General features: G+C 41.7%; 1 protein-coding gene across 7 annotated transcripts in view; it reads right to left on the minus strand.

Moving 5' to 3' along the window:
• Positions 1–1,654: 1,654 nt before the first annotated feature.
• The window catches only part of LOC109644001 (guanine nucleotide exchange factor VAV3-like), a 42,158-nt gene continuing 25,400 nt past the window's right edge, over positions 1,655–18,412 (minus strand). For 2 of the 7 annotated variants that reach the window (XM_069511839.1, XM_020109289.2), the window contains exons 20-27: positions 17,628–17,758; positions 14,468–14,533; positions 14,183–14,217; positions 13,916–14,032; positions 9,476–9,563; positions 8,450–8,579; positions 4,228–4,376; positions 1,655–3,126 (exon numbers count right to left, since the gene is read on the minus strand). In XM_069511839.1, coding sequence (XP_069367940.1) covers positions 3,085–3,126; positions 4,228–4,376; positions 8,450–8,579; positions 9,476–9,563; positions 13,916–14,032; positions 14,183–14,217; positions 14,468–14,533; positions 17,628–17,758 — 758 coding nt within the window. In that variant the 3' untranslated portion in view covers positions 1,655–3,084. Of the gene's footprint in view, positions 3,127–4,227; positions 4,377–5,650; positions 5,711–8,449; positions 8,580–9,475; positions 9,564–13,915; positions 14,081–14,182; positions 14,218–14,467; positions 14,534–17,627; positions 17,759–18,412 lie in introns of all 7 variants that reach the window. The other 5 variants (XM_069511838.1, XM_020109281.2, XM_069511840.1 and 2 more) reach the window with 4 other exon arrangements.

An 18,412-nucleotide genomic window follows, 5' to 3' on the forward strand; every position in this document is an offset into this window, starting at 1 on the left:
AGAGGCTGCAGAGCGGTGGGGGGAGAGTGAGCCTGAGGGAGTGTTTACATTACAAGAATACTGATATTGTGAGGCTCTGGCGTGTAAATGAATTCTCAGGTTTGATTGTGCATTCCAGCTGAGTCAAAATCCATTGAGGACCGAAGGAAATAAATCCACTGACAGTAAAAAAATATCACATCAACTGACAGATCCGATGCCAAACAAGACGATGATGAAATTGTTTTTTAAATCAACTATTTGCACAGTCCCAAGGGTTAAATCCCAACAAAGTTCAAAGATAAAACGAATAGGCCGTGCTAATCACGACACAAACCATCTGAAAATGAACGACAGGCAGAATTTTGGATTCTAAGCACTGGCTGGTAAAATTGCGGATTAATTTACGTGCCCATATTATGTTTTACCCTTAATTCATTTGTTTCTGGGACGATAACCAGCTAAGAATTTATTTACTCCTGGAAACCAGAGTTTGGATGCTTGACTTGCGCTTGACAGAAACTCAATTTGAAGAAATGATATTTGGGTCAGATTTGGTCATGTTGTCTGGGCGTTACTTGATTCTTTACTCCACTCCTGGATCGGAAACAACAAAACAAATTGCCTGTTGGCTCAAGGTTCGGTTAGTTTTCTCTCGGGCATGGACAAAAAACTTGCAGCCAAATCACAGCATAAGTTCTTAGTCTGCAATTCAGACGTTATTCTTTGTCTTTGAATGAGTTACAACAGTTTTTTGGAAAAGATGCTTCCAGAACAGATCTGTCATGCAATTATGTTTTTACTTCTTCAGTCATATTCGTATGTGGCTTGGATTAAAGGATCAAACAGGGTGAAGACAAGGGGCTTGTTTCATAAACAAGTCAGCATCATGTTCCACAAATGACTGCTGCCTGCAAAACGGAGATAAATGTTAAGTTCTAAACGGCTCTTAAGCCTCAATCATAGGTATGGTTTTTAATTGAATTAGTGGAATGTGTCAAAACTAACGTTGGAGGAATGACCTCGTGTTGCAAATAGTAGCACGCCTGGTGTAATTTTAGTGAAACTAACCCAGTCCAGTGATGTAACTGTAGAACCAAAGCAAAAACCTTCATTAGGCTCACACTTGTTTTCAGGTGTCTCTCTTTGAACGCAGCCCATTCTCCATCGCACCTCCACAGCTATGTCCGACACCCGTGTGATTTGTGATGACTTTGTTCCAGCTATTTAACATTTGTCTGAAAGCGGTAAAATAGCCCCGTAAAATTTCAAAAGTACGATTCAAAGAGTCTCCTATTATTAAATGCTGATGTCACACACGGGATTAGCGGGGTGTTACTGCGGGAGGGAGAACGGCATCAGTTGACGCCCTTGTGCTACCTTGCACTACAGTGAACAGCTGTTACATCACCCTTGAATCATTCACTCTGAAACAAAAAGAAAAACAAAATCTGTGGGGTGTAAAAGTGCTCTCTGGTTTCCACAGTGAATGACCTGCACCATCCGCAATCCAGCCCACACATGCTCTTTTAACTGATGGCATTTTATGATTCCACACGTCTGAAGCCAAACAGAAGAACCAAGCATTATTTTTCCTTTACTGCCAGAAAACGTGAGCATTTTCAAACATTATCTTTCCGTCCTTTGACATATTCATTCAGTCGTGTGAGGCCAATTATAATTGTGGCTTTATTCGCTTTAGATGAGAAGACTGAGTCCACATGTTCGTCTTATTATGAAATATCCACTGTGTATAAAGCCAAAGAATGTCGCCCCCTAGTGGCTGGGTCATGTAGCGGTCATAAACCCCGCCTCCATGTGAGGTCGGAGGGAATGTCCAAAGTCTACATATACGCATACATAGTTATTTGACGCTTAAAGACGAGTGAAACGTCACAATTGACAGCTGAGATAAACTTGCAGTTGTTGAAGTGTGTTGATCGGTGGGACCTCAGTACCGTGGCTCCATCTCCACGATTACTGCTGCACAAACTCTGGCTCCAGATTATACAAGGTGGTACAAGATGGCAGCTGTCTAGTCCAGGATATTTTGGCTTCACTTCTGGACAGTAGGAGCAAGTGAAGATGCATCGTCCATCTTCATTCAACAGGTATTCAGATACGAAGCTAGAGTCAGAGACTGGTTAGCTTAGCATAAAGCTGTCTCTTCTGATTATCCTCAACTGTAACAAAACCTGCTCCTTTTCAGTGCATTTTCCAATATGTCAAACTACTGCTGCAAGTCTACAATTAAAAGGTGAAGCAGTTTTGAATTGTTTGCCTTTTGAAGGCAGTGCTTAAAAATGAGATGGAGATTCAGATAAATCAAAAAGAAATTATAACAGAAAAGGAACAAAAGCTACTTTGTCTCCAGACAAATGTTCCTGTCACGATGAGATTGAATCACTTCGAACTCCAGTCGACAGTCGTTAAGAAAAACACATTTAAAGGACAATCCTTCGAGCTGTGGTGCAGAAATCTCTTCATCCTCTGGGTCAAGTCACGTTCCAGCGATTTAAATAAGTTATCAGTCCAGTGATTTCAAATGTTAAAAATAAAATTAGTCTTTGACAGAAAGTCGAGCCAGTGTTGGCTGCAGTGCTCCAACAGCAGCTCAGCAGCTCCTGAATTTCAATCTGGTGGAGAACCTGGGCGGTGCCTTGTCAGCAGGATCCGTGTTCCACTTGGGCGACTGAGCCTTTCTGGTATTGAAACATGATGACAGTGAGGGCAGGTCTCACACCAGCCGATGAAGTCATCAATAATAAGACAAGGTGAATGGATGGGGAGACGGGGGGGGGGTATCTGTGTACAGCACATGCACTTCGCAGTGGACCACGGGGGCAGACAGCACCACAGCGAGGCAAGATACGGAGTGGCGCTCCCGGAATCCGTGATTTGACATCTGCTCTGTGTGAGAGTCTGTCAGAGGGCAGGAGGAAGCTTTTTGAGGGCACCGCCGCCTTCTCTTAAGTCCGAGTCTCTGGGCTTTTATCAAAGAGATCTGACTTGCGGGGCACAGAGAGAGTGGATGAGCAGCACGGCGCTCGATGAAGGCGGTCAGCTTTGAACACACAAGGTAGAAATGTCACTCAGCCGACAGAGTCAGTCCTCTTCTTCCACATATGTGGAGGGAAACCAGCCGACCTGAGAAGCAGCAAAACAGGAACAAGTCAGACGGCAGCACTGGACCACATGAAGATTAGACTGGAAAAACATTTTTATGCACTCTTTGTATTTTTACCATCTTTCTCCTCATTTTGAAGCTTTTAATGAATTACTTTGTTCATTGGTGTTTTTGTTAAGATGAGCCTAAAATAACTTTCCATTACATTTAGTGGAAGGATGCTGTATTACATTTGAAAAAACTTATTTAGGGATCTGATATCGAAGACGTGTAAAATTTGGTGCAGCTGGATTGAATTGGGGAACGCTGTATTGGGATTTTAGAGGTATGAGCTGCCATTTTAGTTTTAATTGTGACTTTCTCTTGACCCAGCAGACACACGGCGCTAAGAGTGTAATTATATATTTAGAAACGATGTCTGAAAGAAAGAATCAGATGGGCCACAAACAATCTCCTGCAAGTTTAATCAGTTCACTTGAGTCAGAAACAGTAGCTGAGACCGACAGCTATCCTCGGATCTCTCTACCAATACCCTGTAGACATTCTTTCCACATGACAGCCCTGTGAACTTATGAACTCTTTTCCCTCAGACTTATACAACTCTCATGAAAGGGAAAATACAGGATATCAAACAGTGAAACAGTGCTTCACCGCTTCCCGCTCTGCCAATATCAAACCACCATATAATGACGAGTTTCCCTCAATAGCTTCCCACCAACAACGGTCTCTATGTCCAACAGCTCTACTGCTCCATCCTCATTAAACGTTTGTATGGATCCGGACAAAGGGGAAATATATAATATATATATATATATTTAGGGGACTGTTTTATGTGAATGGGTGGAATATGATGCAGTTTATTCCATTTAAGGGGAATCCATCAGCCTGACATGAGCATGCACTCTACTGAGAAACATTCAAGTTAAAACAGTTTCCTTTTAAGCACTAAGAAAATAGATTGATTAGTAGAACCAACAAACCAGAGAATATTATACAGTATAGTAATTTGAATGTTTCATACACAAGTGGTAACTGTCTGATCAATTGGATGTGTAATAATACTGTTAAAACCAAGGTAAAGGTGAAAGAAAATGTGAGACAGGATGCTCGAGCAGACCCACCCTGCCGTCCACCTCTCCCTTCCACCAGCCACTGGTCATCTTGGTGTAGATCTTGATAATGTCTCCCTGCAGCAGTGAGATCTCCCGTGTGTCTCTGGAGCAGAAGTCATAGCGTGCCACTGCAATACCCAACACCCTGGGGGAAAACACTGAGACAGAGAGAGCGCTTTTATTGGAGGCCATTGACACTAAATTTCACAAATATTCCAAGAATGCTCTTCGAGGTGCAGAGTTATTTGGGAAAGTTGTTTAGAGCAACTCGAGGCCCACGAATGGAAAATAGCAAAACCTCACTCAGGAAGTGCATTTGTCATTACATCGCCTAAAATGTCTTAGTCAATAACAAACCAATCTGTGTGTGAGAGGCTGATATCAGCTGATTTTTATCGACCAATCGATAAATTGATCGAGCTCGAATAAAACGAGCCTTGACTCATGAGTCAAGTGTACCACCTCAGACTCAGAGATGGGATAATAAACCAGACTTCTCGGAGGAGAGCTATATGTGTCCGCCCAGCGCACAGCAGAGATGAGAGGTCATCGGTAATTGTGGTCATGTGTAGATCTTATTAAAAGTTAATGTTCAACTCAGCTGCACGCGCTGCATCGCCACATATCAGGTTCCTACACATGCAAGTCAGCGCTCATAGTACATGTAACCACCAGCGTGCATGTAGGCTTGTTTTCCTTATCTGTGCACATTTCTGATGACACATGAAAGAAATTCATCTATTCCCTCATGCACACATAAAAACGTCCCACCGACACAGACACTGGAGCCAACAGACACATGCGTATATTCATGCACTCATGCAGTTCCATGAACACAGAGAGAGAGACATCAACAAATTCATCGAAACAGATTATTATGCTGTAGTTAAGTCATGTCAGCATAATAAGAAAATGTTAAAACCTCAAGTTACTCCAGCTTGGAGGCATTTATTAATAATTACAGTGCGGTCACTGCCACCGCTAACCTTGCAACTTATAAATGGAAGCCTAAGCCTCAATTGCCTATATTATTTGTTAGTATATATTATTAACAAGTGAAACCATAAAAGCAAAAAGGCTATGCCCCCTTTGAATTAGCTGAACAGCATTATTGTTGGATTTCAGTGAAATTAAATGGCAGCAGAGGAGGTTTCGCAGCTCTCTGCCTCGGATTGGTTGACAATTCTGCGGTTCATTTCTTTTTCCAGGTGAATTCTTCTCCAAAGCAAGTAAGAAATTTGGAATATCTCTGAGGCGGATGTGTGTTTTTTTTCTTTCCCCCGCCCCAAATAAAAATGCGTACGGTTCGTGCGATGTTACATAAAAGCGTCATCATTAGACTCCATTATTTAACACAGACGGGGGGGGGGGGGGGGGGGGGACCTGTAAACGTGGACACGCAGAGCGAGAGAGACAAAGAAAAAAGCTGTACCTGTACCTGACCAGAAAGGCGAGGAAGAGGGAGGAACAAAGCTGCAGCTGCCAGGAGGAACTACAGAGAAACGAGGCGAGTAATGGGGGGGTGTGGAGGGTGAGGGGGGGGTTCAGGCCGTAGTGGGAGCGAAGAGAGAACATAAGCAAAGTAAACACGAGTTTGACAGAAGGAGAGGAGAGAGAGAGAGAGAGAGAGAGAGAGAGAGAGAGAGAGAAGGAAAGGAAAAGTTGGCAAAGTCAAAGAAAAAGCAAGGGCGGGTGGGAGAGAAGAGTCAGAGAGGAAACAACAGAGAAATATTCGGATCATTTGTCATTTTACCTCCACAAAAATACACAAATTCTTACTTAACCCTGACAAAACAATCTGAGAGCACATATTTTTGGCCTGTGAGTGTATTTTCTACAACCTTTCCAGGTCATGATAACATTTAAGACCAGGGGAGTCAGAGCGGCAGCGTGGGGCTAAGAATGCATCCGAGCAACAGCACGGCGCCTTAACAAAGGTAGCGGCTGGAAATCCACATCTCAGAGCCGACGACTTCTGCCCCCATGTGAAAAACCATCTGAGCCGACACTCACACCGAGAAAACCAGCTCCTATCAGCACAACAATGTGGTTCCGTGGCCTCTTCCTCTCCCCTGCAGGGATAAGTAACTGCAGGTTGAGCTGCTGCTGTTGGTCTGAGAGAACAGTGCAAACACACGACTATTCACATACCTGCAGAAAATGTATACACATGTACCTGAACGTTAAAATAGCACGAAGAGTATCAGGAAATCCTCTAATATTTCCAGATCAAGTTGTGATTTTAAATCCATTGAAACTAATCACAATCATTTTAATACCACAGATTGGTGACAGCATCAATACTTAACCGTAGATTCATCCCCCCCGGCAGACGTTAAAAGATCTTTTAAATTATTCCACGACTCTAATATTGAAACACACAGACAAAAAGCTCTCAGTCAGACTTAATTAAAGACGCTGGCTGGGGTTTCGGGAAACAAATTACTCCACAGTTTTGACGGCTTTTCAGTAGTTGCGTATCTTGTGAATGTTTGCTCAGCCTTGCCTTCTGTTTTCTTTTCTACCACTGTCTGTTTTGAGATTCAAACCATTTCGTGTGTGTGTATTGTTTTGGAATGACATCTGTCTTAAAGCAGAGGCTGTTTACCAGGCGGAGAATGAGGTGCCCACACTACGTCTTTCTACGGGGGTGAACGACTTAAGGCAATAATAATCTATCCCAGAATGCACTGAGGCAACGGCGGGTCTGTCAAGGCTTTCTCACAGAGGGAAGCACAGTGAATGGCAGAGATGCACAAAAACACCTCTTGCAGAGCTTTGAAGCCTGATGCGCTGGGAGACTGACGCTGCCAAAGGAGGCAGGGGGACAAGGATGTAGCAGAATTTTACATCCGAACAGACACAAAGGGCTAACTTTGACTTTGTTCCAGCGTTCGTCTGCTTGCCTCGGCTGCCGGTGCAGCGGCTGCGGTTGTTTACACCTACACCTCTCTTTCAGTTAAGACAGTTTACCTCCAGCTGCTTCCTGCTCTTTTTCATCAGATCATATTTGCAAACTTTTCCCAGTTTTTGGTTTTTTTTTTGGAAACAGGCGCAGTCCCTCAGTTGGACCAGAGGTCTCCCTCAGGTGTGTGTCAGCAGGCGGCTGTCACACAGTTTTCCCCGCTGCCAGCCCGAGTGAAATGTCATGTCCTGTCAGGAAAATTGTGAAGCCATCTCGGAGCTGAGCAGCGTGTGGAGTGTGACGTTTGGAGTAGCGGGCTCCTGGTGCTTGCCTGGGGCAGTGGGCCCTAACTGGGACCTCTCTGCCAAGCCTGATGAGATGCCGAGGCTCTTTTCTATTTCTTTCACTCTTTTGTCTTTTGCTCTCCCTTTATCTCGGTTACCCCATACTTTCCCTTTGTTCTCTGTGCCTCTCTTTATGCACATTTACACCTGATATTACCGTTCTGTTTGTATGTAGATATGGAAAACCACAAAGGTGGAAATGCACAGAGAATGCACCGCAATCCCTAATGTGATCAAATTGGCTAGACGGCATATGGAGGTGCTCATATATATGTATATATACACACACACACATTATATTACATATAATTTGATTTGTATGTATTTCTATAATGAATATATCTTATTTCTATCTTATTTTTCTCAGAGGAGAAAAATGTAAAGCAATATCTTCAGTTTCATGACAACAAGACAACCTCCATGTGCTGATAGAGACTGAAAGCTCCAGAGCAGCTTTAGAAAATCACTGCAGAGGTTGAATGTACACAGGCAGTAATTTGTAATCTGACTATACAGAGGCATAATAGTTTGGAAAAAATGCAAACTGAACTCATTATCAGAGCAAGTCATGTCATATTTGGCATAAAGTGCATCAAGTGTAATATGATATCCACTACTTTGAAATATCCTATATATATTTCATAAATGCTTTATAATTATGAATCTGTAATGCAACATTTCTGTGCAGTCCTTCGAGGAGGGGGTGTGCAGCGCATGAACCGGCCTGTTAAAACAAAATATTACACGTGAGCTACTGATTCCAGAAAACTTTTGCTTTTGCCTTCAGCTCTGTGTGATAACCTGGGAAATGTAAGATTCCATCAACTGTTTTAGGTTAGATAGAGAAGATTTAAACTTTATTTCGTTGGAGCTGGACTGAAAACACATACTCAGAATTTCTTCCTTCTGTAAACAGATCAAGATCTGATCTGAAGACCTGCAAGACAATCTCAGGGAAGCAGTCTGAATTTTAAAGACTCACCACTGTCAGCTTTGGTAACGGCCATGGGCATGATTCCATTGGTAAGTTCCCTATAGGGGACCTGTAGAGTGGTGTCGAGACTGCTGAAACCCTCCTTCAGAGAGTGCTGCTTGTAGTACTCCACTAAGTCCTGTGTAAAACAAGCACAATACACAGTTAAGTGAGGGTAAATCTAGATGGTTTTGTGTACAGAGAAACGAAAGACACGAGGGAACACTGGTGAGGGAGGTTGTTTGATTTTGACAATACAAAAGCAGGCAATACTGAGGATACCAGGGCAGAGCGACTAACCAGCATACATCTATCTGCACATTAGTAAGACTGCAGGTACTAAAAACATATATAACAGATTCATTAACAGGGAGAATTTTCATTTATGCTTTCATCTTTTCTAGACCATTTCAAATCTTTGTACTTGTTCCTTCGTCAGAAATACAACTGTCAGGTCTACAACCGGTTGAGAATCCAGCTGCCAGGCTTTTAATGTGTTTTAAGATATGGGACCACATTGCACCTGTTCTAGCGTTATTGCAGAGGCTCCCTTTACATTTTAGAGTTGATCTTAACATTTTATTGCTCACTTTTAAAGGCCACCTTGGACTGGCCCCAAAATATCCGAGCCCAAACGTGAACTTGGATCATTTTTTCCTCATTGTTCCCAAGGTCCAATTTCCTTCAGAATTTTACAATGTACTTTCTGCAGACTACACATCAGACTGGTATATCTGTATTGTACTAATGTTGAGCATGTAAGTCTCTGTATATTCTTATAGTGTACATGAATATTAATGTCTTTGTGTTGCCATGTATTAATGTGATCACATCTTTTTCATGCTCTGTCATAAACTTATTTAGTGGTAATAGTAGTAGTAGGGTTTTATCATTGTATAAAACAAAAGCAAATTGTTCACTGTGGTTTATCTCAAGAGTCTGCTGTAAAAGCAGCGTAATGTCAAAATGATTATACCCATTAATGCAACAGCAGTTTATAGGGCACAAAAATCCATACAGAGTTAAAGTCTTTACCAGCACAGTCTTGAACAGCCGGCTCTCAGCGATGTAAAAGCAGCCGTCCTTGGTCAGAATCTTAATGTGCTTGATTTTATCGTTGAACCTGTGGAGGATGAATAAGACATGGGCTTCTAATCAACTATACATGGTTCCACATCAATCCAGTCTCTATGGTGAACCGTCACGAAGGTCTGTCTGCGCTGACTGCCGGGTACCGCGCTGAGCCAAGCACCTTTGTTTAACAAGTTTTTTACCTGCAGTGAAAACCAGATTCCACAGCAATTCACTCACATCAGATAATAATGAAAGCATCATAGGTGTGCCCGGTTTTACCTCTTAAGATCAGTTTAGAATGCATACCAGTCACTGCCTTCCTTCATAGCGTTCCAACCCTGAGTATTGAGTAATATCCACAGTACTGAACACATGAATTGTGAGCATTTATACCAAACACTGCTTTTCCGTTTAGACAGGTTTGAAGTAGTCCTGCAGCTAACCTGTATACAGCAAGTTAGATAAATACATTGTTTTGTGTAACAGTAAAGCATTTCTTTCTTTTTTCCCCTTTATCATTTTGTGAACACTTGTGTGATGACAGCCAACATTCAACTTTTAAATTAAATGGCTAAAGCAAATGTTTAATAATAAAAACTGCAACCACTATGTTTGTAAAATCAGATAAAACATTCATGGTTTTCTTTTGACACACATTTGAGTGAAATAGATTTAAACTAAAACGGGATTCCTTCCTCTGACCTGACCCCTAATGAAATCACATTTTAATTCACTAGATCTGCACCAAATTGCACACACTCATGAATATCAGTCATTTAAACATCCCTGAATCTTCTCAACAAGATCCTGAATCATGTCGTGTCCCTGACTCATAACACATCCTTCCACCAACTTCCATGGTGATCCACTCAGTAGTTTTTGTGAAATCCAGCTTCCAAACAAACAAATAAAGATGAAGACATAACCTCCATGTTGGAAACTGTAAATAAAAAGTTATTGGCTGATGAGCATCAATTGTGGGTTAGCACATACCTCAGTGCTTTATGACACACCTGCTCCCGGTACTCCACTGAGCTAAAATGATAGTCTGATTAATCAGTCCTGCAGTAAACTCTGCCTTTATGAAGGTCAGATTATAGGTGGTGATTCAACTGTATGATAACTTTGGAGAATGTTTTGAACTGTATAAGACAGAGAGGTGTTTACCCGAACCCCACCGAAGTAAATTGAGTACATAAAATAATAAAAGCACCTAAAAATATAAAATATAACATGGAGACACGCGAAATTTAGTTTTTGTATAATTGCATATTTGAGAGTAGGGTAGGGAGTTTGCGTAGAAAAAACTTCAGGAGCAAAAACCTCTCCTGACGGACATTATAATTATTAGTGTGTTGACTGAAAAATATATTAAAACTGACTGTAAAGCAATGCACAGCTGAGTGTATGCTACATGCCTGATTACATAATTTAGCGATTAAATAATCATACGACACAAGAGAACCGCTCAGGCAAAGTACTTTGTTGAAATGTAGTGCAGGCCAACCTTGAAAATATACTTACACTGTTTGGGACACACTGCATGTACTGCACGCCCAAGTGGGGATGTGCTGTCAGGCCAATCGCGAGCGCTGGGCTGTATATTGCATGTCTTCCATATGGTGATGTGCAAGTTACACTGGAGATAAATCTGCACTGCAAATCTCCCAATGCGGTATATAACTGATGAATATGGTCCCGTAGCAAATTCACTGATACATTATAAATATATAGGGAGTGATACATTATTGATTTGTGCTGAATTATATGATGCGTAACACATGGAGACAGGTGCAGGCTCAGTCTTTCTTTCCAGCTATCGGCCCACATTCACACAAAGCACATAAACATCACTCAGCACACGCTCAAACTGACCACTTGTAGCGTTTGACATCAGACAGTTCCAGTTGATTAGCAGCAGCTCCCTCTACAAAGCCCCGTTATCGCAAACAGCCATCCTGATAATGATCTTAAGCAGTGAGACAGGCAATTAGGATTGGAGTGTTCAGACACTGGCCCCGTACATCAAAGCTTTGAATGAGCGACGGTATGAGTCCAACCAAACCAAATGGGCTGGAATGGTGTGTCACTGGCTAAATAGTCCCATCGTCCAAACACCATTTCAGAGCACGCCCTTAATCATTATAATCTCTCTGAGCCGTCATGCCTGGTCAGAAGGACTCGATAGTCCTTTCTTTTTCTTTTTTTTTTTTCGAAGACTGAACATACTTTGATGTAGCCTGAAAGATATTCACTGGTTAAATGGACAGCATTGTATTTCAAAAGAGGGATACAGAGGCACTCGACTTGCAGATAAAACAGACATTTGCAGAAGCCGGGGGGGGGGTATTAATGTTTTATCTACAGTTGGAGTGCGTTGCTCGCCTTCTTTTGAAACACACTTTTTAAGATTGATGACTAAAGGGCAGCACATGATATGATGAATGCTATCGGGCGCTCCTTGAACATATGTCTAAGCAGAGGTCTGAGATATAGGGTGAAACAGATCACCCAATTCCACCTCTTCTCCATGCTGCTCAAATGTGGACGGAGTTGGAAAGTAAAATGAACTGCCTGTGAAACAGACTCTACAGAGCTAGACTTTTAATGGGGGTTTCACTAATTTGATACTTGTACTGACTCACTTCTTCACGTACCTAAAATAGTAGTGTATATTTGCCAGGTGTTAGTGGAAGTGGCTCCAGTCCAATAGGTGGCGGTAAAGTGCCTCTAAGATGGTTTGTAAACAATAGTAATAGGGACAAGTAGAGTAAAGCTGCGATAAGTACGACAACTGAGTCACTTGTTGTGTTTATTTACTCAAAGCAGCTATTCAACATTGTTAGCATGAAATCGATAATGTTGTAGTCAAGTGTCAGTTCAGCCGGTTCCCATGAAATCAGAGCGGTTTAAACTCCCAACCAGACGAGCACAGCCGGAAATGTACCCAACTCTTTGTTCCAGTACACTGTCAATGAATGAAATCCTCTCCACCAAAGGCTGACTGAAGGATTACATTTAAACTACCGAACCGATTTGCGGAGGGCTAGAGCATGACCAACGGAAGAAAAGATCTGGATAAACAGGCTGATCCGGCAATTCATTTTCACTTTCTCTTAAACAAGACACAATAAGGCACGATGACAGCCTTGATGGAGGTAGTGCCCTTCCACTTCATGAACATTACAAGCGGCTTCTGAAGTGTCCACCGCTCGACTGCTGGTGATAGGTAATTTTTTTAATTGTGTTGTAGCTTTTTTTGATCATTTATGAATTCCTCTACAAACAGGTTTCCATAGCACCTCCTCATCTCCTGTTTGATTTCTATAGACCTCTCTCATCTCAGCTTCTGTCCAGACACCTGTAACTCATGTGGGTCGTGCCCTGCATGTGTCTGCATTTGTATTTTACCTCAATACATAGTTGAAGGCTTTCAGTTGAAACACGATTTTGTATTCCGTGTGTTTTAAATTATCATGACCCCTAACATCAAAAAGCCCCTTGGATCATGGCAAGTAATTTAGGGACAAGACACTTCTTCTTTGGGTTAAAGCAAAGACACATTTCCCTTCAAAAGATCTGTGGTTAACTTTTAAAAATACAAGACTCAAAGTCATAACACGAACACAACAATGCTTTGTGAACTCTTGGCTCCAGGTTTTAACAGTTAGTGTAGTTTACTCCCTCATTACAACACTGTATCCATAGATCTATGATTGGATTCAACACTAGGTCTGGTACTTTCTTTATATGTGCAGTTTCTTCACACAGTGTGACTGGTATAATGGAGGTTTACTTTATAGGATTTCCTCGGCAGACAGTTTTAGTAATAGTAAGACTGGAAAGAGTGCGTTTACTCATCAGTGTAGCAGCTGTTAAAGACTCAAAGAATGGTTGTGGGTGAAGTTTCCTGAAAAGTGAAAACTATTTGAATGGTAAGAGAGAAGTTTTTTGCTTTTCTTAGTAATCAGGTTGAGTCAAACCTTTAAACTAAATTCTGTCCCCCGTTGACTGTATTACCGGCATCCACTGTGATTCTTTATACCAGGCAAACATTTCCGTTCTGCAGTTACAAACTACTGATGATTACATAGTCTCTGTAACTTCTTTGCTTAAATAAGTGGAACGCAGCAGGATCTCCTTCTGCTGTCGCTCATCCACTTCATCATTACAAACGCTGTCTGTTTTCTGATCGTCACCATTGTTTTACTGAGTTGTTATTTGCATGTGGACTACTGCTCTGCCTGAGTGATTCTTGCCACTCGCCTCATGCAATAAGGTGTTTTTTTTGCCCACAGGGTAAACACACGTGTTTCATTTGTTCCACTATTCTTAAGTAAAAAAAGATTGCAGGAGATTTGATATGAAAATGAATTTAAAACGACCAGTTGAATCACTTACTTTATACTGATGGCGTACTCGGTGCATTCTTTACTCCGGTTTCGAACCAGATAGGTGCCGTTTCCTCTGTCCAGGAGCTCCACCTCAGCCTGGTATCTCTCCATGGGCCCTGCAAACCTGAACCACCCGTGAACAACTACTGCACTTACACTGCAATCAATCATACTGAACATGAGGATGAGAACAGTCAATACAATCAATGAAATACAGTGGAAATGACTTGTGGTTATTGTTGGTGATCTGCAGTAATTTGTTTTCATCGCTTACCAGAGCTGGGCGGAGTAATCGACAGGTTTTGGAACCTGACATAGAAAAGAATTGTGGTTATTTTGTGTGTTAATGGAGTCAATACCGAGGGGGGCGGAGGTCATTTGTGGTAATGTGATATTCAAGCCACGTCTAATGGCTAAAATCAGTCTTCTACAGGAAAAAAACTGCAATTGAAAAGCACCATATGCCTTTGCTGAGACATCAATAGTGGCCATTATCTACTGAATGAATTGTTATCACACTCAATGTGTCTTATTGATTACAAAAAATTTGCACACTTACACACGGGCAGGGCCTCACAGCGTCGCTTGGAAAGAAGCCAATCTTGCTCGTCGCCAGAATTTTGCCCTGCAATGGCAACTGGCTGTTAATCGCATTATATTTGTCTGGGAGCAACGACACCTCTCTCTTCCTTTCCTCTTCCCCTCCCACACTCGCTTCAATAAATCCTCAGCAATTAGCACACAACAAGCAGTGCATCTAATTTGCAGCCCGAGTTAATTATGGTTCAAACTCTGCCGGCAGTGAGATTTGCGCTGCATCAAAACAAGAGCCTCGTTTAACACTAAATAATGGATCTCATTCTGGTCTTTGAATATCCAAACAGCATAAGCTCTCTGCCTGGCGCTAACGCCAAACAATTGCATTTTAGCTAACCTGCCTCGAGCAAACGCGAGCTTAACATGAAAGTCGTCACTTCTTTTAACAAACATAGTTGTAGTCTCTACATGAATAAACCAATTTGGCCCAAAAAAATGAGTTAATTTTCATCTACTTGCTCCTGCATAGATAGTTCAGTTTATTCTAGAAGTTAAATTCTCCTCCGTGCACATTATCTTGTAGATGGTTATAAACAAATACATCAGCATTAAGCTCATGATAATCTAAGTATCCAGTTCTGAGCTCGAGGTCAATTTGAAGTCCACTGAGTCAATCTGAGAGGACAGTGAGTGTCGAGGGCATGTGGAGCTCTTCATTCCGCTTCCTGCCCTGTTTACGCTTTCCTCCTCACTCCTCTTTATTAGAGCAAGAAATGCTTTTTGGGACCGTGCAAGCCCGGGCAGTAACTAGATTGGAAAGCGAATCTTTACCCATCTCTATGATTCATTCTGTGTAATAACATTTCATCAAAGGTTTTTTGAGAGCCCCTCTCTATTTGTTATGCCTTTCGATAAGCGTATGATAAAGATTAAACTTATTACTCTGTTGGCATAAACAGGCAGCAGCCAAAGGATCAAATGAAATTACAGTGATTGATTGTATTGTTCTGCCAGTGGGATGGGGGATAATTGCCTTCTGGGTAACAGGGGATATGAATTCTCAATGTTCTGTAATTCCATCCTCTGGCGCCACTGGGGACGCTGAAGATTAAAGGTACCCTGTGGAGCTTTCATTGTAAACAAACACGGTTTCGTTTAGATTTAGTGTTTCTCACCAAAATGCTTTGTGTGTGACCGTAACAACCAACAAACTTGTCAAAAATACTTTTTTGTATGCTTTGAAATTAGTATTGTGCAGATCAGATTGTGGTCTTCTTAATCTTCTTCTCTTTATTACCACGTTTATTCTATTACAGCTCACTGTCACCGATGACTTCTGGTGCGTATGCATTGCTGCCTTCTGCAGAATCTTCAAGAGACTTTGATACCAAACACAATTTCTTTCATTAAATAAACAATGCTTCCAATGTGATCCATTCAATGTCTAAATCCATACATTTGAAATTCAAACACAGTTAACAGATGAGACTTTTTCATTCACAGTGTTGTGCATTAGTATAGAAGAGTGTTGGGGACAGACATAAGATAAAAATATTGAGGATATTTTCTTTTTTCATTTTGAGAATAAAGCAAAAAGAACATATTTTACTCCTGAATACTGAATTTCTCTTTGTATTTTCAGAAGATTATTCAAAGGAAGATGTTTGGTTGGTTTATTATGTCGATTGTACTGCTCAGACTATTGCTCCACAGCACCACTGGTGGTCAAAACTTCCAATTTTTCTCAGTATCATTACACATATAACAAAAACAAATGTGTATAATAATTTAAATCCTTTGATTATCCCCTCTCTGCATGAACGGTAACCACTGGCGGCACACAGCGCAGTGCCGTCCCGTCTGCTGCGTGACATTCAGCGAGTCGTTCTAGCGGCTTACACAAACTCTCCTGGCATTGGTGTCCTCACCCTCCACCTTGTGCTCTGTCGCAACAGAGAGAAACAGGGAGCACAGGAAATCGGGTAACTGCCTACTCCCAGCCGTGCCGTTGGCAAAGGCTGCGGTCTGATTGGAGCGGCACCGGGAGGAGCATGAGGCTTTAATGCTGCTGTAAAGCAGAGTGAGAAACAGCTAGGGAGGCTGCCGGAAGACCCCAGATAAATCTCCATCCTTTCAAAAATAGATAAGGTCAAACACTGTGAACCGTTGGCTGACCTTGTGAGGTGGTTGCTAAATGTGCCGGTACAAAAGGTTGCGGACCACCATTAAAAGATCTTCCAGAGGCTGAAGTGACTGCTGTTTTATTGTCTCTCTGTGGCACTAAATTAATCAAGTGAAGCCATTGATTGCTTAGATCATCTGATGTGGGCTATGATTCAATCTGATGAGTGGAAAAAAAGACAAACACCCCCATCTCTAAAGTAACTGGGGTTCAGTGGAGATCAGATACAGTAGATCTCCGTCCGAAAGGTTAAATGAGGCTGACCTCATCATAGTGTCGTTTTTATGGCTGTCAGGACCCAGGATGTGACAAATAACCACAATACGGTGAAATACTTTTTGTATGCTTTAAAATTTGTATTGTGCAAATCAGATTGTATTGGTCTTCTATTCATTACAATTATTTTATAAGATATCAATAACTACTGGTATATGCATCACCATGCTCTGCTGAATATTCGCAGTAATGTGAATTAGACGGAGAGATACCAGTTCCATCTGATTTCTAATGTCCAATTTCTAATTCAAATTTTATAATCAATGTTTTCTTTATGATTGATTCATTGTCTACATGAATACATTTGCAGTTTAGAGGCAAGTTACAGATTTGACTTTTTCATTATCACTGTTGTCCATCAGTTTTTCTAGTTTTCCAAATGAGGCTGACCTCATCACAGTGTCATATTTATTTATGGCTGTCAGGACCCAGAATGTGACAAATAACCACAACAGGATGTGTGATTTATAAACAGCGATGACCGAAGGGAGATAAATTAGTGACGTCAGCCCCTTAAATGCTGTTTTGAAAGCTTTTCTTTCCTTTGCCACACAGTGGGACATCCAGTATTAGAGAGAGGAGACGACAGACGGCATCGATTCAAACCTGTGACACTGCAAAGACATTGCGTGCGCTGAGCCAACCTGGCAAGCCATAACATGTTATTTTTTCATGGGCATCACAGATGTTGAGATAAAACAAGGATGAGCTGAGTGACACGCACCTGCCACCAGGAGCTGTGCAGGTCTGCAAACATCACTTCAATGACATCCCCCACATGAATGCTTAGTGGGGGCCCGCACTGGGGATAAGGGATGCCACCATAGTCTCTGATCACAACCATCCTGGGTAAACCTAGCAGACAGGGAACACAAACACATTTACACTCAAACTTTCATACACGCATCAAAGAGTCTTACACGCAGACACAAGCAGCTGTGCAGCAGAAATATTGTCATCATGTGAGGCAGAGAGAGTTTCTGGAAACAAGGTGAAAGTGTAAGACTGAATCCTTCACTGGCCGAGTCGACCGAACCGAAATGAGACGATCTGGTCCGCTTATTGCGTCACCAGCTTACAGCCGTCGCCTAGCAACAGAGCAAAAACATTCTTTGTTTGATTAAAAACATTGAAAGGATGTGTACCGTAAATAAATTCTACTTCGTTTTCACCTCAGTTGCGGCCACCATTACCTCTTTGAATTGATTGTGAATGTGAAATTGGGCTTTTCATACAGAAAACAACTGGTAATCTCGAGTTCTGTTGGTGTCCAGAGAAAATTTGACTTATTTCCTGGAAAAATATGTTCTTGTGATTTTTATTTTGATGATTTCGGTTGCGTGGACAGAAGTTTGCTCAGAACCTTATGCAGTAAAGTTTTGGCGCGCCAACACACCTTAATACTACAGTATTATATCAATGCAACAGGGCGACAAACTAAACTACTGTTTTCCCAACATACAAAATTCTCAATCACAGCTATATAATAATAATAATGATGATGATAAT

This window comes from Paralichthys olivaceus, chromosome 16, assembly GCF_024713975.1.
Source record: "Paralichthys olivaceus isolate ysfri-2021 chromosome 16, ASM2471397v2, whole genome shotgun sequence".
NCBI lineage: Eukaryota > Metazoa > Chordata > Actinopteri > Pleuronectiformes > Paralichthyidae > Paralichthys > Paralichthys olivaceus.